The sequence below is a fragment of the Haliotis asinina genome, chromosome 13 (assembly GCF_037392515.1).
Source record: "Haliotis asinina isolate JCU_RB_2024 chromosome 13, JCU_Hal_asi_v2, whole genome shotgun sequence".
Classification (NCBI taxonomy): domain Eukaryota; kingdom Metazoa; phylum Mollusca; class Gastropoda; order Lepetellida; family Haliotidae; genus Haliotis; species Haliotis asinina.
In genome coordinates, this window is record NC_090292.1 from 22,873,133 (window position 1) to 22,895,353 (window position 22,221).

Sequence of the window (22,221 nt, forward strand, 5' to 3'; positions counted from 1 at the left end):
CTTGAGGTTATTGAAAGACTATGGCCACTAAGCTAATAGTTATGGAAGTGGCAACATTAACCATAAAAACAGAAACAATGATGATCCGATGAAACATACGATTTGACGTAATGAGAGACATTATGTGATCACCAGTGATGACACAAGGTATAATGAGAAAAGGTCATGTGCTACCGGTAGCACCTGTCATTTTTAACAGTTCATGATGTGGGTGTATATTCCCGAACGTTGTGCTCCAACCAGTACTCAAATGATCACAGATTGGCCAGAAGCGGCACAGATATGACGGTGTATACCCTGATTAAGTTGAAACTGGTATGGTTGCCGTGACAAAAGGTACAAGAAATCCCCTCATACGGACAAGTCTAGAATATTCAATAATTTCTATTGAACAGAGAGCAAGATACAATGATTCACAATAGAAATTTCATGTATAACGAACGTGAGTCCAAACTAGAGAAATGGGTCACTAATATAATACCAACTCACTAAAGTCTTGGTTTGAGCGTGAGGAACAGTAATACTGATTTTAACGCAACAAGTGGTCAAGGCGCTGACGAAGGCAATGGGAAGGCCGATTGATGTACACCAGTTATCCGTGTGTGTCCGTGTGTCGTCAACACAATAACCAGCCTTATATATTCACAGTCACTGATTCTTAAAAATTCGAGCACGGTGCTACCATCGCCATTAACTTAGAACCGTCTCGTAGTCTCCCTTAAGTAAATACAACTAGTCAAGGGAGGCAACTCTTGAGCACTACCTTAAAGGCCTTCCCCTAAAATACTAATAGCACTGAACATTAAACTTTATGATACGAAGCGTTACGCATGATAACTATCACTCAAAACTCTAAACAATCAATAATAACGTTTAAAGAAAATACACTATCGTGAAAAAGCATGTATTAAGGGGAGAAATTCTGCAGTTTATCTGTTATACGTTTATGGTTCGGATGTAAATGCATATTACTATAATGAACAGCAGAAGAAACACAACTCAACTCAACACAACTCACGTTTTAAATAGAAGTCATAAACATGAACACTTACATTTTTTTATTTCATTTTTTTTAAATTGCGTTTCTTCTGTTGTTGAGTATACTGAAATTCTTGTGGGTACTACAAGAAACATTTTCTCCCTTGCCAAGAAAAATGAAACCACGGTTATCAAACTATCCCATATCACCCTTCCCAAATTCCTTGAACTAGATTTTTCGGTTTCTTAATACAGAGAGTACTGCAATAACACGCTTAAAACTGTGATATGAATGGCGCGTATAACATATTTCACTTAATATCTAGCAGTATTATTAGCAAGTCTCAATATACATTCCAAGGATTCATTTATAACGCTAAGGACTAGCGTTATGATAAGACGTATTACCTATCTTGTCCATGACTTGATATAGTCCTATTGTATATCTGGGTATACCTCTTCCTGTATCACGAACATCTAGCATATACATCAGTACAACAGTCACAAGTAATGCTTTTTGTGACATTATAAAATGTGTAGCAGTGGCATTGTGTAAATAAAGACAAATAAATACATGGTGGTTCTGTTTTCGTTTCGTTAACAAATCCGTCTCTACACAGAGATGTCTGTTTACCTGCTTTCATGATAGCATTTCCATAACATAGCATTTCGAGGTATTGTGTGTGAATCCATCGTGGTTAGTAGCTGCCAGACATTCTGTGAAGAGACCCCTGCAAAATATACACTTCAAAATGTTGTTAAGCATCCAATAACATATCTCACGACTGAATGAGACCTGATCTTAACCTTTGGAGCATATCTGGGACATGAATGGTCGCAGTGTGCAGTCAAGGGATCTAAACAGACCCGTGTCCAATGGGTAGCTGCTTTACACGAGGAATGGCGTCGACTGTCAGGATCATGAGGTTGACCGCGACTTCCAAAATCTTCCTGGCTAAGAGGGCTAAGCGGCTGACTTTGTGCGCTGGCGATTTGGTGCTTGACTCTGAGGGTGCGGGTTCCAATCCCGGATGGGACTTAACCAAAAAAATACTAGAATTTGTACTTTGAAAAGAAAGTGTACTATCAAATATGACATATGGTTCTTTGTAAATGACATCGTGTAATCCTACAGTCACAGTTATTTAAACAGGTTATACATTAATGATAAACTACTGAAGCAACGCACAGGAAGTACTTTTCCATGTAACTTTTCGAGTTTGAAACATTGGTGTCTATGTAAGCAGTATATCTATGGTGAATGCTGTCTGCAAACATTTCCGAGTTTTAATTCGTTGTCATTGAGAACAGCTCGCCAGAACGCACCAAAATCTGTTTTCCTCAATAAATGCAATAAAAATTGTGAACGGGAAGAAATGCGTGCGTTTCCGTTTGCACGCACATTCCATGCACCATTCCCAATAAAAGTCGGGGACAGCTCGTTGACAGTCTTAAATGTGATGTTAAAGTCATGCCTAGACTAGACAGAGGCTCAACGCAACAATGCGATTGGTCCGTTGGAGACTGGGGAGTCTCAGTCTGCGATTGCAAGGCAACTGAATGTATCAGAGGGTACCATAGCAAGATTTTGGCATCGCTACCAGCAGCCAGTGTCTTGACGTGATCGTCCCAGGTCAGGTCGACCCCGATTGATCACGCTCACTCAGGATAGGTATATTCGGCTTAAACAGTTGCGGAGCAGGTTCACCCTAGTATCCTCCACAACATCGGTAGTGCTATGACTCAGATCAGACTGTGAGGAACCGCTTACGCGAGGATTGTATTCGATCCATATGACGTGTTAATAATTAAACGTCTTGTCGTTTTTTTCTGTCAGGTATGCATACAACTGTACACAATTAAGGAACTGGCATTAAATTAATATTTTAAATAATTATACAGCAACCGAAATTTCTCAGCAACTTTAATGTACTGGAACTCCTTTCACAAGGCAGTAAGGTGATCGTAAGTCTCTAAGATAGCCTTAGTGCAATGACAAAGAATGGAGTGAGTGAGTGAGTGAGTTTAGTTTTACGCCGCACTCAGCACTATTCCCGATATATGGTGGCGGTCTGTAAATAATCGAGTGTGGAGCAGACAGTCTAGTGACCAACAACATGAGCATCGATCTATGCAATTGGGAACCGATGACATGTGTCAACCACGTGAGCGAGCCTGACCACTCGATCCCGTTAGTCGCCTCTTACGACAAACATGCATATGGTCACCTTTTATTGCAAGCATGGGTTGCTGAAGGCCTGTTCTACCCCGGGACCTTCACGGGTCACAAAGAATGGAACGCAACCTTGGTAAATAAATGAATGAATGAATGAATGTACGTGTGTGTGTGGAGGGGGGTAGGGGTGGTTGTATGTATGTATGGTGAAGATTTCCTTACCATGTAAAGCTTGTAGTCAGTTGTAGAAGTTGTGAGTTGTTGCGCCTCGTGGCACGTGAACTGAATATTTCAACAGAAAACAATCATGCCATACACCAAGATGCAAAATGCCAGTAAAACTGTTGTTTGTCTTTTGTTTGGTTTGTTTTCCACTTTTTTCAGTTTACAGAATTATAGGAAGTAGGAGTTATTTAATGTCCATCTGTAGAATGATAAAGGACTATGAAGTAGGAGTTATTTAATTTAATTTAATTTAATTTAATTTAATGTCCATCTGTAGAATAATAGTGTTAATACTTTCGAAAAGGGCATGCTTATAAGGACCCGGCAGTACTGGACAACGGACTGAATGCGGCATGGTACGTCGCGGATTTTAATGAAGAGACCATTTGAAGTTCAAGCGTCTACTCCTTTATACTCACTTTGTGTCAATCATGATTAGACTGTCCCCCAGAGCAATAGTTCTGTTTAGGTGCAATACCAAACAGCGAACAACATGACGCGATAAATGGATCGCTGTTTTGGATTTTTTTGGTGCTTTCGTTGTTGTTTTTCTTGGGTTTTGCGTGTTTTTTAAAAACTTTTATCACTTTTTAAAAAGTAGGGTTTTTATATGATACACCCCGAGCACATGATTCTTCGCTCATTGAAACGGCAACAGTACTTCTGTAAAACTCATTCGTGTTCCAAACGGTTGTAATCTTCCCTTGAAGAACGAATAAACTCAATTTTTTGGTACCCTTTTTATCTCTGCATATGAAAGGCTTCTGGTTAGTCATAAACAGAACATCACATTTCTTTCTTTCTTTTTTTAAAAAAAAACAAACAACAAAAACACTAAAACTTGTGGTTGATTAATACCAAGCGCTTAAAAGTTGCTGAAAAGCCGTCTGCTTCTCTCTCGCCCGCAAACGAAACCACAGACAGCTTACGTAACTCTGTCGCCAGGACAATGCAGTGACGTCATAGAAGGAAGGAATTTCAGCTAGTTGTACAGAAAATGTGTAGCAAGCTCGTCGTTTAGCTGATTTCTCGACGTCAACAAAGATATGCCGAATTGCTGTTTTGCTGCCAATTGCTCCTTGGGGTCGGCTGATGGTGTCGCTATGCCCAGATTTCCACCGGACCCCGTAGTTTGTGCTTAATTTGGTTGTTTGTGTGTGTGAAGCGAGTGTTGTGGAAGTCTGTGGCGTATACTAAATCGGATGGTTCGCCCCCTACCACGCTTCCAGGATAGAAAATGGAGTTCAAGTTTCATCGAGTTTATAAAATAAAGACTGCTAACTACACATTGCTGACCAAAAGGATTTTGCATGGATATAAGGCTTTCTTCCTCGGAAGCGAAGTTGTGGTCGAAGTGACAATATTATCATAAGAAATATTACATCGACCCCCGCCTCGCTTCCGAGAGTGAAATTGTTATGTTATAAGCAAAATCATATGAAATTTTAATGTCCATCAATAAAATACATATTTTACAACCAGTGAAAAGTAATTTTGATTTTGTAAGTCGGTGAAAACTAACTTAAATAGCATCCTCAGACAGGGCGCCGCCATATTTGAAAATCTTGAAGTCACGGGCTGAAGTCCGTTAGAATTATTAAGATTCAAGATAGTTAAATATGTATTTGAATCAGGGCCGAAAGGATTTAGCATAACACAAGCTGCAATATAACATAAGCGATGTCGGTGTCGAAGTGAAAATACTTTTGGTTTGTAAACGTTCCCTCACCACTATGTAGACACTTGTCAATATACCTCTTTATATTTGGTCTCTTAATCCTAATTATTTTGTAATCATACTTGCATGCATTTTGAAATTTTTTTAAAGAAGCATTCTGCGAATGTATTACAGGAATGAAATATCCAGACATTTTATAGTTTGCCTATATGAATCATAATTCGCATGCACGTCCTAGTGTATGTCGTCTGTATCATTACACTTCACGACGAAAACAATGATTCTGTTGAAAGCTACGACAACTTAATAGAAACAAAAATATGCAAATATTAAAATTAAAACAAATTAAAGTTATAGGAGCAATGTCAGCCTATTATCTTGTTCGAGGAATGTAGCCATCCATATCCACAAAAACGAGTGATATATAATTCATCTGCAGGTTTCCCAAGTGATGTGTCTTTTAACAGTCTAATATACGAAAACGTGATGTATCGTTGCAGGTTTTTCACAATATTGCTGTATAGTCTCATTGGTCACCCAAGATAGCACACCTGGCAACTAATTGCATAATGTGCGTCATTCTTCTGAAAAAGTAAATTAGTGAGGAAATAATCTGTATTGGCGGTTAATCCTTTGAAAGAAGGGTGTTTTTAAATAGACACAGACACGACAGACTGTATTCAGTACAGATTAGTAAATGTACATACATAAACACTGCCTTTTGACATATCCCCGTTTAAATCCGCATAAAAGTAATTAATCAATCAGCGTGTTATCGATTAATTCTTTGATCGATCCAGACACAAGATATGCTAAATGGGGACCTTTGTCGGGTAATCCAAGTGGTGAAAATGCCTGAAATGTAGATGAATTCTGCATAGAACCTCATATCTATACCTACTATTACATCAAGGAGACGCGCCGCTCTGATTGGTTGAAATTTCGTTTGAGGCTGACACTTTTTGTCAAAAAGGTCGATTTAAGGTAATTAAAGATCGAAATGAGCAGTTTTAATGAAGGGGTTTCATTTATAACGATGCCAATGAGTGATTTATGCATTTGCACCCCCTAGAGTATATGTGGTCTTTAAGAATAACAAGTTGTATTATATTCGTAAATATAATTCTCTCAGTCCTCCGTATCTTGAATAATTATGACTGCAACTCATTTGGTTCGGGAATACGCCAAATTTCTTAGGTTTTGGTCATCGCTATTTCATGGTTTGTCATGAGGAAATGCTGTGCCATCATCTCTCATGACGTCAGTCACTGGATTGTCTGGTCCAGAGCCGATTATTTACTGGCCTCCGTCATACAGCTGTAATATTGCTGAGTCCGGCGTTAAACATAAACAAACAAACAAACAAACAAACAAACAAACAAACAAACACATGCTCATAACAGAACCGGATATGTACTATCGACTCCGTTTGAAGCAGTTCTGTTGCCACATCTAACACAACATATCAAACACAATTAACACCTGTCGTTTTCAAAAAGGCTCTTTCGCAAAAAACCGAAGGGAAGGGTTCATAGAGGTCGGTTCAGAAAATTACAATAGATAGATTAAATGAAACGAAGATCCAAAAAGATATGTTGTTATAATGTTGCTTTATTTGGCCTGTTTATTAGTACGCACGGGACATCTGCATCTGGAAAACCAAAAAAGGATTGTCTCTACCAAACCATATACAGTCGAATCATTCGTTTTTAATTTTAATGCAGTACACAAACAATAAAAGCAGCAAGAGAATAAGAAGGAAAAGAAGCAGTGAACATTGAATTAAACTGAATCAGGTGTGACTCTAAAACGTTAGACACCTCGGTCATTAAAATGTGTCATTACTCTTTGATACATGTAGGTACATGCTGAGTGCGGTGTAAAACTAAACTCAGTCACCTACTTATTGTTATACACGATATTGTATTAAATGAAACAAACACGTCTAGCCATTTGAGAGTAACTTGTATACATGTATACACAGAGACAGCCGATGCCTGGGGACTTTAAGTAACAAAGAAACGAATAATCACTTCATGGTTGAGGCACAATAGCCCCACGGACACAGTTTTAACCGCCGTGATGGCTGTGAGGCTTACTGGTAGCGTCTGTCTATGTCCCAGTAATTAACAGTCGTAAACCATATATCTATGACTGAACCTGAAAAGCCGGTTGATGCCTCTCGTAAATGCCTCAATTTGGGGAAATGGAGATTTAAATCACGCCGGTAAGTATGTAAGTGTAGTTTTTATTTTACTTTGTTAAAATCACAACTATCTCCTAATTGTAACACCACTGTATGCCAATAGGACTGTATGTATATGTACTGCTTGTATTAATCACCTGATCCTGTAATAATAAAGACAATAAAAATGTTATTTATACAACACCCGTATCCTCGTGCATGGTGAAGTCGATTATATATCATTACCCAGGTTCACGCAAATTGCCTGTTAACTTTCTTCTGACTAGAATATAAACTGAAATCTTCCTCCTATCAAGTTTGAGTTATCTGTGGTTCGAGCCGCAGAATATAAACTGAAATCTTCCTCCTCTCAAGTTTGAGTTATCTGTGGTTCGAGCCAAAATGAAAAGTAATTATCACATACTCACGACGAACCTAAGTTTGAACAGGTGATCGGTGTTTTAATGTATTGTTAACACAAATTTGCAGCAAAACACTTTATGAAAACTATGTGATAGGCGGGGATTCGAGCATATGCACATGCTCATTGTTTGTTGAATCTGGTCCAGACAATCCAGTGATCGGCAACATCGATCTACGTTTTTCTCTCTGTATGGTTCAGGCAATGGCGATGCAGTGTAAACATTCAACCCGGAAATAAACAGTAAACACATACTTTATGCTGCTATTATTATAATGTGCAACCATTAATATTGAATTTGCGTTTGGAAACAAGTTGTATGATCGATACTTGTTCGCCTCTGTCATCGACGTACTGAGCTAGGTATGAGATCAGTTGTTTGCTTTTCCTAAACACCGCACTCAGCAATAGGAAAAAGGTTATTTTATTTTACAGAGAGAGAACTGATAAACATCATCTGCATGGGTTTAAACATTTACCTCAGCATGGGTCGGACTCCTCTCCTCGAGGAACGCAATGCCCCCAGCGACCGCTGACCACGTTGAAGACAAAGCCGTAGTTGCATCTGTAGGGAAGCCGTAGTTGTTTTTTTGACTGACCAAGCCATGGGTAGTCTGGACACAAGATGGTCCTTGTGGACGTGAAAAAAAAACATATTTTCAGTTTTCACATTTCATGCAAGAGCTTCTACTAAATAAACTCAGTTATTTCAGTCATGTTATTGTTTGTTTGTTGTGACCATAAAATGAGTATGTTTTAACGTTACACTCAGCAATATTCCAGCTGTATAACAGCAGTCTGTAAGAACTCAGTTTGGACCGGTGAACCCAGTGATCAACAACACGATCAACGCATTTGTGTCATGTGTCAACCAAGTCACCGAGCCTGAACAAGCTTCTACCTTGTGACAGCAGTAACTTCGACACACCGGCACGCTGGACTAATCAGCGGTCTCGCCTGACCACACCAGGAACCCGTGATTCTTGACTCAAACCCCGACTCTTCCAAATTTGATGTTTATGAGCACCATATCCATTGCTGGTGTTAGACATTGTTTCATTTAAAGGGCGTTAAATCAACTCACTTGCTCACACCTACATTATGAATTACCTGTAGAATAAGTGACAGTCCGTACTGTCTCTCTCAAATCCATAGGTCCTTCGACCAAAACAGTCAGTTCGAGCTTGTACCGACATGTAATGGATCGTGACTATTATAATCAGCGCACACGAATGGAAGAGAGTCATGTTGCTGTAAAATAGAGGGAAGGATATGTTATTTTTCTTGTATATTTTTTAACAAAATCAAACTACACAGATACTGATATCTGAACTGTCGAGAAGTAGTTATGATTAATCATGAACTACCAACGTATCTCGACACAGTCATACTTACAAAAATGAACATTTACGATCATGGCTTTAGCACCACCATGGACTACAGAAATGAAGAATGAGTGTATTTAGCATTACGCCGATTTTGGCAATATTCCAGCTGTATCACGGGGATGGAGTGGAGGGGGACGAGAATGTTTTTCACACATTCCATCTGATCGATAAAACATGAGGTCACCCTATCGGACAGAACAAACCTATAGTCGATATCGATCCAAACAACATCAGTAGGTGCAAAACGACATTGATCGATAAAAAATAACATTAGCAAATCCAGTGCAATATTAATTAAACTATCCTCATTTGTAGTTTTGGAAATTATTTCTTTTAATAAACTGGTCAGGGTAAAAGAGCACACCTAAACTGATCATATAGTTGATTTTCAATTACAAAAACTGAAACTATATTTGAATTATATATACTCTGAACCGCACTAGGCATTCAAACAATATTTTCTTAGATTCAGTTTTTCAGATTTTTAAATATATCTTGATGTATATTTTCCGATGTAAACATTGCCTGTTATCTTACCTCAGACATAAGTGTCGCTTTCTGATTGGCTAAGCGCTATTCTATTATACTCATTGTACCCCGTGTGTAAGCGAGATGCATTGCAACGCACAGCGCTGCCAATAGAAACTCATTCGGTACTTTGGGGAAGTTGCTCTTTTTTTTATCTCGAATAACATTAAATAAGGCATGATCCTCGGAAATTACCGATGTTTTGGGAATGAAAATCGACGGAAGGGAGATAAATCTAAATTTGTTATTGTTGAGTCCACCCAAAATCTAGGGATGGCTGCGAATACATCTAACTCTCCTTCCAGTTAAAAAAATGACGAAATGTTCAAATGTTGTCCCGGTGAATATTAAGAAGGGGAATTACATCGCGACGACTTTACTAAGACAATACCTACGGAAAAAACAGCAAGATGCAAGATTCGAATCGTTTGATGCACACAGGTTGGCTAAAGTGTACGAACCGATGCCCATCTTCAAACAGTTCAAAATTAACATTGAGGTCTTCGGTAAGGTAAATACGTTGCAACATATGTCATATTTGGGATTTCACTTTCTTAGTAAAGTACAAATTCTAGTACTTTTTTCGGTTGAGTCCCATCCGGGATTCGAACCCGCACCCTCAGAGTCAGGCACCTAATCGCCAGCACACAAAGTCAGCCGCCTAGCCCGCTCAGCCACCGCGACTGGCTGAGCGGGCTAGGCGGCTGACTTTGTGTGCTGGCGATTAGGTGCCTGACTCTGAGGGTGCGGGTTCGAATCCCGGATGGGACTCAACCGAAAAAAGTACTAGAATTTGTACTTTACTAAGAAAGTGAAATCCCAAATATGACATATGTTGCATTTGACCACTTTCTAAATGGCATCGTGTAATCATAGGTAAATACGTTGTTCACTGGTCCCTCGCTTGAGGTACCCTCGATGCTCCCTGAGTCCGAAAATGTTTAATTTTGATAACTTGTAAAACTTCAGGTTTGTGAAGAAGAGAAATTGAAATCGTCTATTGATATTCAGCTAATTATTAGAAATAGTTCATGGAACATAAACAGACAGGCCTAGGGATGGTCCCTCAACCCCTGGTCCCCTTGTGACCAGTGAACAACTTATAGTACCCAACTACAAATGGGAATCTGGATAACTTACCTATGACAAATATTGAGGCATGTGGTCAAATTGTGAAAATACATTTACACCCCTGCCTTTACTCAAACAATGTGTTTTTAATTACTAAGCATCACATTCAGAAGTGACGGATAAAAGATAAACAGACAGTACAAACTTTATCAATAAGACTTTCGGTGTTCCATTACATTATAAGAAGGCGTTCGCCATATTTCTGTTGTGCCATATTATGAATATACATTCAAAACTCTATCACACTTTCAAATGCCAGAACCAACACAAAGTCAGGACAAAATATTATTTATAACGGACTGACTAACACAAATTCTGTTACCTCTCCACACAAATGTTGTTTTACGCCGCACTTCTCAAAGGTCTAGCTAGAATTAATCCAGAGTGAAGAACTCAGACGTGTCGACGGCAGCAGAAGATCGGATAGTATAAACCAGGGAGAGCATGTAGCGGTGCTATGCCATCCGGCCATGAACCTCATGAAGACTTATTCACGGGTCACAACACATGTTACGCAACCATTGATAAACACCTCTTTAAGAGACGAGATATGCAGTTTTAGCCCAAGGTTGTGGACGAGGTCACTAGAGACCCATTTCGTCCTGTGTAGCCCGGTCCTAAACACCAATTCGCTGCCCACTTAGCAGCTATCAACCGATAGTTCGAAGAAATAAATGATCCGTGATCACATTATCATTATTATTATGTGGCACTGCTGCATCAACTTTCCGAACAGGGCCTGGATTTTCGAAGCTCTCTTAGCGCTAAGATAGTCGTAAGTTAATGTTAATGTATGGCACTTATGGCTATCTTAGCACTAAGAGAGCTTCGAAAATCAAGCTCTGGTTTTCCTTGTCGTATTCCTGGCAGTTGGCCTGCCTGTCAAGGACTTCAGCGTTCCTTGGGCCCTGGACCTAGATTTTGGAAGCTCTCCTAGAGCTAAGGTAGTCGTAAGTTAATGTTAATCGATCTTAACACTACAATTTTACCGCTGAGAAAGCTTCGAAAATCTAGGCCTTGTATAGGAGATACGACAGTTGTAGCGGTGGCTTTGAGAAATGGGCCAAACGGAACATGATTGTACATTCACACTGTGTTATCTGTTTGCGCCACGTGTCGTTTCACCAGCGATATGACGAAATTCGCAGAAATGGTCAACGCGATTGTATTAACAAGTATGTAACTTTGGCATGTTAGCGTTGTCGCTACTAACAGATTATGTCCAACAATATCTTTATGGCATATGCTGCGATCACTTACGTCACTGTATAATTGGTAGTTTTCAAGATTGCAATTCCGTAGTCTTTGTATGTGAAGTAAAGGATTCTCCATTGTTTTATCCGAGATATGTTGTAACGAGCACGAGAACACGGTTTTACACTCTTATCTCTTTGTGTCTTATCTCATTGTGTCTAATCTCATTGTGTCTTATCTCATTGTGTCACTTCCGCGGCGATATTTGCAGATATGATCAAAACGTCGGTATTCACTCGTGTGCAATTCCGACATGTTTACAATCTTGTTGTTGTCAGTAGTCGTTTGTTACATCACAGTCAGTTATCAGGGCTTTATGTGCAGTCGCCTAATACCCGGGTTCGATTCCCTTTGTAGCCAGGAGGCGAGTGGTCCAGTGGTTATAGCATTTACTCTTCACGTCAGAGACACACGTTTGATTCTCAAGCGGGTGCAATGTGTGAAGTTCATTTCTGATGGTTCTCGCCATGATACTGGGGACATGTTCCTATAGGTGGCTTAAAACCATGCTCGCTCACTGACTTAATTACCCAACCATTGATTTCGTCACTCCAGTCGTCAGTCGCTTTCAGTCAGTTGTGTTACACTATTTACTTTTCACTGATGACGCATACAAGCCAAGTGGCAACGATTTGTAAAACTCCGGCTAATCCAGTAATTAAAAACAGGTGTATTTATCTACGTAATTGGGTTAAGACGTCATATGTCAACTAAATGAGTGATCCTGACAACAAATAACTATTTTACTTTTACGTTTCTTTTTTAAATAGATGTATTTCATAAATAACATGTCGACGGTTATGTCAAGGTCTTCTTGCCATTCCTTGCAGCCTTATCTGCGGCCACTGTCTTTCTCCAAGCATCAGAAAGTGGTATGTAACTGTCCTAAAAGTAATCAGTGATTTTGCCAATATTTTGTTTTGGTTATTCTTAGTTTGTGTTTGTTTGTTTGTAAAACTCATGGACCATGCAACATTCCAGCTACATGTATAGGATGGTTGTGTGGTAACGTATATTGACAATTGATGAAAGTCCCAGTGATTAATACCCATAGCATTGATCGAACATGAAACCTCGATCAGGTTACACCTTGTCTTAAGCCAAACATGGGTGGCTGAAGATCAGTTCAATCTCGGATCTTCTTCGGTTTGCTTTGAAAGAAAATCACCAGAAACACGTCCCAAAGTAACCAATCGAAACGCTAAGCCGAGCCTTAAACTGCTTTTCACTCGTCCCTTGGACAATGAAGCACTTTTATTTCTGGCATTGTGGTCCGAATAGAAAAAACGATACACACTGATATTGTGTATCGAATGGTCATAGTTTCTGATCTGACAGATTATAAGCTAATTTGCCAAGATAGGGTGAATGTTTGTTCGCGAACACCCGGTGTCATTATTTAATTGCGATTTCCAAAGGCTTACATATCTTATTGTCAGACACGTGCAGGGGACTAAAACTGCATGACGCAATTCTATCGATTGTTAAAAAAACCCTGTCACCTTTCAAAGTTCATCATCGTCCATATGCTTTGTCTGGCCCAGACGTATATGTGTACAATATATTCATCTTTTAGCTGGTCTGTGTGCTCCCATCTACAACTGTCCTTGTCCAGTAACGGTCAACGGTTGCAACACCTGCCCATGTCATAAGCAAGGTAAGGCACCATCATTCCTCAGCAAGGGATGACACAGAATGTCTTCACCGAGACATATCCTGGATTTTCAAATTAACTGCTTCGAAATTACGTATAATGTTTTCAAGAAATTACAAGTTATTTGGTTGTTGTTTTAAGAGAATATAATGACACATTAACCTAAAAGGTTTCCGTCATTATATTCTTTTAAAAGCCAGCATCTCAACTTCTCCCGTTTCCTCGCCAAACCACTTAAACCCCATCATAACCGTTACCGCCACCACAAGCCCCAACAGACAACCCAACCCCCACCAGTCACCTTCTCCCCCCAACCGTTACCGTCACCACAAGCTCCAACAGACAACCCAACCCCCACCAGCCACCTACTCCCCTCAACCGTTACCGACACCACAAGCCCCACCAGACAAGTCAACTCCCACCAGCCACCTTCTTCCCCCTTCTCCCTTCCCAAGTAATATAAGACAGCGGTGACAGGAGCATGTAACTACAATGGGTAAGCTGTTTGATATTCAATTTTTCTTAAGTACAAGGCCAAGCTTCGTACAACATGACGCCTACGTGAAAAAAACAGCTGTCCTCACATTGATCGCGTAAAAAGGCACCACCATGAAGGGAAAACTATATGGTCAGTTTTCATTAATGGATGGATATACATATAAAAACTACTCGTAAAGTTCCAGCCCCTGGTGGACTGGAGACTAGACAGCGAAGTACATATGTTAAACGACAGATTATGATTTGGTGCTGTGGGTTATGGCTTCAAGACCTCAGACGTTTATATGTCTCGATACTTTGCTTCGTACAATTTCTAAGCACTCAAAGTTTGCTACCCAGTCTGAACCTTACTAGCCCACAAAATTCCTTTGCCCGAAAGAATGTAGAACCCCAAAATACACAAAGATAAAATACTATAAATACAAATGGCTTCATGGAAATTCTCCAGCCAGTCGGGCCAGTGATTATGGAGATTTACGGGATTTTAACTAGCCGCGAACTAGCACGTCCGTGGCTGTTTCGCACACTGCTTATCAGCTTGTAGGGTCTGTATGTTGAAAAATAAAGTATTGGGGTAGCCTCTGGTTAAAGTGATTCTTCGGCACGCCTTAGGCGCTATTTCGATTCTCTACTTAAGTGCAATGTGTGAAGCTTATTTATTTCGTGTCTAAGATTGTGATAGTGTAACATATTGCGAAAAATCATCGGAAATCCAACCTCCTTCATTGACCCGAAAGTATTTATAGCCTCACGATCCACTGATCCGTGATCCGACAAACTGTACAATTTCCTCGATTTACAGGGGATTTGGTCCATACTGCAATTAACTTCTCGATGGTCATAATCGGTGCTTTTCTCAGGCTCACCAGCGCTATCCCATCAAGGAAATCACTGCCCGTATGTCGACTTTATCAAGTGCCCGGAGGGATGCCTGGTCGCTGATAAGTCCACGAACTGTGTGACGTGTTCCTGCCCAGGTAGGTGATGACTGGCTGAGACATAACGGGAACAACAGTAGGAAGCATTCATAAAATCACTAACGCGTCACTTTGTCCCCATAATCAAGAACGAGTGATGACCCGGGTCGGACATGGATATCTGCATCTAGTGTTTCTCGAGGCTGACGATTAATGGGAGCTGGTGGTCATTATCGCTGACTTGGGTGACACATATCATCAGTTACCAATGGCGTAGATCGATGTTCATGACGTTGATCACAGGTTACGCTGAGTGCAGAGTTAAACTCTCTCACTCAACAGGCAAGAAACATACGTATATTTACTGGAAACAAATACATTGTGTTATAGTTTGTGATGTTTAGAATGTGATGTATGGCAATTCTTTTCTTTGATTCTACACATGAGTATTGATCCCGATGTCACCATGATATTGCTTGGGCACTGTTAAATGTGACGGAATGCCATCGGACTTCGCTCATTCGTTTCAACACAGTCATCAATAACGTCAGTAATAACGGATTCCACTTGTTTACAAACTCAGCATCATCAAAAGTGTGGGCTATTCAACACCAGGTTTTTTTCTAAACTAGATGTTAAACTTCCAATGTTTGTTTGTGTATTGTATATTGAGTCTTTTGTCTATCCTGTTTTTTTAACTCATAGGGGTTGATTGCAATCTATTTTTCTTATTAAGTCATGTGTTTGTTAATTATCATAAGGTATAACACACTTCCATTTTGGGGGGTTGGGGGAGTGGATAGTCTTTGTCTTGTTCCTGGATTCTTTACTTCATTTATGAATGGTTGTTGTAATCATATGTAAATTAGATCTTTCTGGTACTTTTCATCTGTCAGAGAGGCTGTTCGCAGTCTTGGCGTAATCTGTTTGGGTTGTGGATTTGAGGGCTCCGGGGAGGGTATATGGCACTCAAAAGAGTGTTATGTTGATACTTTGCTGTACAAATAATAATAATATTAATCACGTACCTCTACCAGCCACGCCCACGCCTCTACTCAACTGTTTCAATTGCACTGACGTGAAGAATCCAGCAGCATGCGGGACAATAAAACAATGTGGAAGACATGAGGTGAGTGCAGGACAACTAGGAAAAGGATAACTTCGGAAACAAATCTACTCCTCATCAAAATTTAGACTCACTTGAAAAACTCACTATATGTTGTAACGAAGAAGTATTTCTCCACTTAGTGAGGGAAACGAACTGCGAAATCTTATGCAGATATATTTCACGAGGAGCATTCATCAGACTGCAGACAAGCGTGTGCAAATATCGTGCATGTGAACAGCTGTCGTTTTGTGTAAGCGTTTCTTAAGAATGAAACCAAATTTCACATTTGAGTTTCATCATTTATTGAACTCGTGACAATAATCTTTTCAACGTTACGAATGTGCTTTACAACACATAAGTTCATGTGTAAAGAGTTCTTTTCAATATTATGTAATGTTTTCCAAAACGTAGTTTATAACGGCTGATTGAAGTAAACGGCGACATTTACACTAGATGGGAAGCAGATAACGGAACACGTATGATGCTCGGTGGGTTCACAAGTCACAGTTTTATTGCTTTTCCTAAAAGAGAGGGCGGTGGGGGTAGCCAAGTGGTCAAAACTTTCTCTCGTCACGCAGAAGATCCCGGTTCGAAGCCCTACAAGGGTACAATGCGTGAAGCTCATTGTTTCCCGCCGTCATGTTGCTGGAATAGTGTTAAAACTAAACGCAGTAAGTCAAAAAAAAAAATGAATCACTAGAAGTGGTAGTACGCAATCCACCCGAAATCCACACCTTTACAGAGAGTATTTATATATACAACATGTCATGTCGCGCCCAGAACGCTGTATATTTACAGCATCTACTTCGAGTGGCAATCAGACGTGAACAAACTTTGTGGGCGAACAACTTTTTTATTCTGATGATACAGTTCCATACAGATTCTTGAATCCCTGACATTCCTGGTGTTCCCCACAATGATTCTGCTGGAATATTGCTAAAATCGTCGTAAAATTAAACCTACTTACTCACTCATTCACAAGCATGTTTATCCATAAAGTGTTTTCCTAGCTGTTTATAGCTTGACCAAATTAACTTTCGTCAACGGAGTACACAATGTTTGCTTCCCATACAGCCTGTAGTAAGACTTCTATATTTAAGAAGCCTTGAGGACACCCAACTCCAAAGGGCTGTAGGGTAGCGAAGTGGGAAGGGCGTTCGCTCGTCACGCTGAAGGCCTGGGTTCAATTCTATACTCCTATACAGTGCGTAAAGCTCATTTCTGGTGTCCCAGGCTGTGGTGTTGCTGGCATTGTGATAAATATACATTGGTCTGAAGAAAAACTTGTTATATCGTAGGGAGTTTTTACAAAAAAGGTAGTAGATTTGTATGTTGTGATCAATACAGTTTGGTTGTATTCAGTCTTGGCTTTCGGAAGAAATTTCGAACCTGATACAGATTTATTGGTATTCAAATGAGATTGATATACTTACACTGTAAGAAACATAAGGTGTAAATACCTGTTGTGAAGACCCCTGGACATTTTGGTTAGATCGTTCTTCAGCAGCCCTTGCTTGTCGTCAGAGGTGACTAACGCGCTGGGCCGGATAGATGCACTGACTAGGTTGACACATGTCATTGGATGCAAGTTGCGTAGATGGATGCTCATGATGTTGATCACTTGATTGTCTAATACAGAGTCGATTCACTTAACAGTACGGTATATCCGTCAGATCGTACTACGCATGTATTTCTTCATATAATCAATAGTTCACTAGTGTCACTTCCCCATAACCTAAAGTGTCACACGTTATCTCCCTTCCATAGATTTGGTTTTGCAAAACAGCGCCAATTTTCCGTACATCATACATGATTCAGTTTTATTCGATGTAATAATTGCTGCCACTCAGTTTAAAAAATAAATTCGGCATTGCCAGCGGGGTACGTAGAATTGTTTCCTGCTCGTTAGCAGTTGCACTGAAAATAATAGAAGGTCAGCCAATCAGAAAGCGACATTTATGTGTGGGGTGAGATAACAATGTATCACATGCTTATAAATAGACAAAACTGTTCTTCTTTCAGTTGTGTCACACGCGGGGGGTAAACACCGACAACGTGGTTTCCTACCACTTATCCTGTATGCCAAGGACGGTAGGTGTGGAATATACTGACATACAAAAGAAACTACACTCCTGTTTTGGAGATCATGCTCTAAACATAAGAACATCTGCTCAGAAGTGTTTTGACTGTGATAGCAGAAGGCTATAGTATTCATTTTGTACCCATCACCCCCTGCATGTATTACTACTAGTCAGCCTGATCGTGAGTGAGTGAGTGAGTTAATATTTAACGTCACATCGGCAATATCGGCCATATCGTGACGTGAACACAACACTTAACTGGAATATATGTGTAATATAAAAACCTGTCGACAAAGGACAGTAAAACACTAGAATATCACAGATATGAATATAAAACCAGCATGAAAAACTAAAACATTGTAATTAAAGAAGACAATACATTATAAAACAAGGGCTATAGATCGCCAACAACAGAAGGTAGATCACCATAATAGGGACCATGGGGACTTACAGTACCTTTGCTACCTGCATGGACCCTAGCTGGATTTACACCATCCCTTCAGCTGCTGGCGAGTTTATGAAATTCTAGCCAAATTTAAAATGACAAGAATACTGCGATTAAAAACCTGGTAAACTGAAATTTACATCAAATGTTTTGGGACTTACGTACCCTCTCAGGAGGACAATAATTTTACAATACTTCAACCCCCTTTGAGGGTACAGCCACTAACAATCTCAGTTACTAATCTAAACTACCAATAATAAAAAAATATCTATTTTCATTCAACAAATTCAATTCTTTTAAAAGTGCAAAAATTAAATGAGAACTGATATTAGTAAAAAGGTCCTTCACATTACGTGCTTTAAAATAGGTATCCCTTGTGATGGAATACTCAACGCAATCAAGAAAGACATGCTTGACCGTGATTCTTTCATCACAAGGGATACAAAATGGAGGATCCTCACCTTTCAGTAGGTATTTATGCGTATATCTGGTGTTGCCAATATGACATCGTCTCATAATGACCTCTTCAAATCTGGATTGACAACCCAAGTAGGGTTTTATTCCATGTAATTTATTGATGCCTACCTGGGTGTCCCACTTCTTCTGCATCAGATCACGGACATAAGATCTAATGTTAGCTTTATAATCAGTGTATGGAATAAGAAGTGGTGTCACAGATTTGTTGAGTGCTCCCTTGGCAGCAAGATCAGCCATTGCGTTACCGGAAATGCCTACGTGGCTTGATAACCAACAGAAGACGATGTCGCATTGGCCAGTAGCAAGATTATTGTACAATTCAATAATTTCAATTAAAAGTGGATGTTTACAAGAAATATTTTAATAGCCTGAAGGCAAGAAAGAGAGTCGGAATAGATGATATATTGTTTATGTTTAGGGTGTCTTTCAATATATCTGAGAGCCGTTAGTACTGCATCAGCTTCAGCTGTAAAAATAGGACTGTTGTCTGGTAATCTAGACGATATTGTTCTGGATCCAATGACAGTGGCACAGGCCACTGCGCCACCGTCCTTGGACCCATCTGTAAATAAGGACTTATAATTGCTATATTTATGTTTTAGTTGATAATATTCTTGTTTGTATTGTAATTCATTAGTTTCTGATTTCTTAAATGTGGTCAATATTAGGTCCACTTGGGGCCTGACCAACTGTCAAGGAGGAGAAGAAAGAAGACGGGAGGGAGCTATGTTTTCCAGCTCAATGCCGGCAGCAGAAAGAAAGGGTTTAATTCTATGTCCCTGAGGCTGGACAAGAGAACACTTTTTGTTGTATAAATCCTCATAGAGGGGATTGAAAAGACAGTTATATGCAGGGTTAGATTCATTAGAGTATAATTTAGTAATGTACTGTAAAGCCAACTTTACACGGCGCTGCTCAAGAGATGGTTCATCAGCCTCAACATAGAGGCTGTCAACAGGTGAAGTTCTAAATGACCCAAGACAACGTCTTAGACATTGGTGGTGGAAAGAATCTAATAGTTTTAAGTTGCTTTTGCAGGCTCCACCATAGACGATGGGGCCGTAATCAATTTTAGAACGCACGAGTGATCGATAGAGATGAAGAAGGGTAGCTTGATCCCCTCTCCATTTAGAATTTGAAACCACTTTCAACAGGTCAAGTGCTTTCAGGCATTTAGTTTTAAGGGATTTAATATGCGGCAAAAAGGTTAAGTGTGAATCAAAGATTAGACCCAAGAACTTAGCTTCCTTAACAACTTTAATTGGCGTGCCATCAAGAGATAGTTCAGGGTCTTTATGTGGTTTATATTTACGACAAAGACGTAAGCTGTTAGTTTTCGATTTAGAAAATTTAAAGCCGTTCTCAAGACACCATTCATTAATCTTGTTTAAACACAACTGCAGTTGCCGTTCAATGGTATGCATATTTTTTCCACGACAAGAAATATTAAAATCATCCACAAATAACGATCCATCAATTGACGTGCTTCAAATTTTGGATATCCTGTTTATCTTTATACTAAAATGTGTGAAAGACAAAATACTGCCTTGTGGAACAACTTGATCCTGATTTTAATGATCAGACAGGGTAGAACCCACACGGACTTGAAATTGTCTGTTATTTAAAAATTTGGCTATGAATTCAGGCAAACGACCTCGCAAACCGAAATCATGTAAATCTCTAAGAATGTCACAGTTTCAGGTCGCGTCATATGCCTTCTCAAGATAAAAAGAGACAGACACCGCATGTTGTCTATTAATCAGCGCGTTTCTAACAAATGATTCCAAACAGACCAAGTGATCGACTGTACCTCTGCCTTTACGGAAACCACACTGTATATCTGTGATCTGCTTCCAAGCACCAAACAAGTCGAATATTTATCATGCGCTCCACGGTCTTGCAAACACAGCCAGCTAATGAAATCGGACGACAATTGGACGGATCAGCATGATCACGTCCAGGCCCAGGTATTGGTACCACTATAGCACCACTCCACGAAGAGGGAAATCTCCCGGAAGTCCAAATATCATCAAAAATATATAAGTGCGTCTCTAAACAGGAGTCTGGCAAGTGCTTCAGGAGTTGATAATGTATGTTATCAGTTCCTGCAGCAGCGCCATGAGCCCGATCAAGAGCAGTCTGGAGCTCATGAATAGAAAAGGTTTCATTATAATCTTCCCCATTATCAGAATTGAAGTTAATAGTTTCCTTTTCTTGCTGTTTTTGATATTGCTGAAATTTAGGTGTATAATTAGAAGAGGAAGAATGTTTAGCGAGAGCCTCGCCCAGCTTATTCGCAATATCCGATTTATCTCCATGTTCAAGATAATGGACAGTAGATTCAGCAACCCCCACCTTCAATTCTCCGGACCATGCTCCACAAATTTTTGAATTTATTCAAATTGTGCACCATAGGATGGCGACGGAAACAATGTTCCGCTTCCCTCCCTGCTTTCCTAACTTGTTTGCATTCATGGCTAAACCATGGTTTCCGGATATGTGGAACCGCAGAGGACTTTGACACACAATCATCAGCCATGGAATTCAGTTCACCAGAAAAACATTTGATAGCATCAGGAACATCAATAAAAAGTTCAGGTTTAAGTTTGTCAAGACACAATTTTTCATATAAATGCCAGTAGTCATAACTACATAACTACAGCAAACTAAGATCGAACTAAGATCGACAGTATTTTGAAAGCGTTTTGATTTTGTCTTTATTTCCGCTGTTGTTTAAGTTTGGTTTTATCGTTTGGAAAGAGGAGCGGGTGCTTTTTTGAAGTGGATGCGCACGCGTTCAGTTCACATTTGTCTTAACAGGAATGCGAGCATCTGTCTTCACCCAGCATCATCGGAAGACGAGCTACAGCGTGTGACCAGTGCTGTTCCACGAACCTTTGTAACCAGAAACTTTGTTAATAAAATGTGGAGTCATCCTTGGATCTGTTCTTGGTGCCAGATACACGTCTGTACCTATCCTTGTGGTAAGAGCCGAAAAACGGGATTGGATGGTCAGACTCGCTGACTCAGTTGACACATGCCATTGGTTCCCAGTTGCACAGTTCGATGCTCATGCT

At 39.8% G+C, this 22,221-nt stretch overlaps 1 protein-coding gene across 1 annotated transcript; it reads left to right on the plus strand.

Moving 5' to 3' along the window:
* Window positions 1-1,878: 1,878 nt before the first annotated feature.
* Window positions 1,879-22,063, plus strand: LOC137259425 (uncharacterized). The gene is made up of 6 exons (XM_067797085.1): window positions 1,879-1,990; window positions 13,541-13,621; window positions 14,977-15,093; window positions 16,071-16,162; window positions 18,164-18,232; window positions 21,965-22,063. Exons 1-6 carry the CDS (start codon window positions 1,879-1,881, stop codon window positions 22,061-22,063), a joined length of 570 nt encoding a protein of 189 aa, XP_067653186.1.
* Window positions 22,064-22,221: the final 158 nt, after the last annotated feature.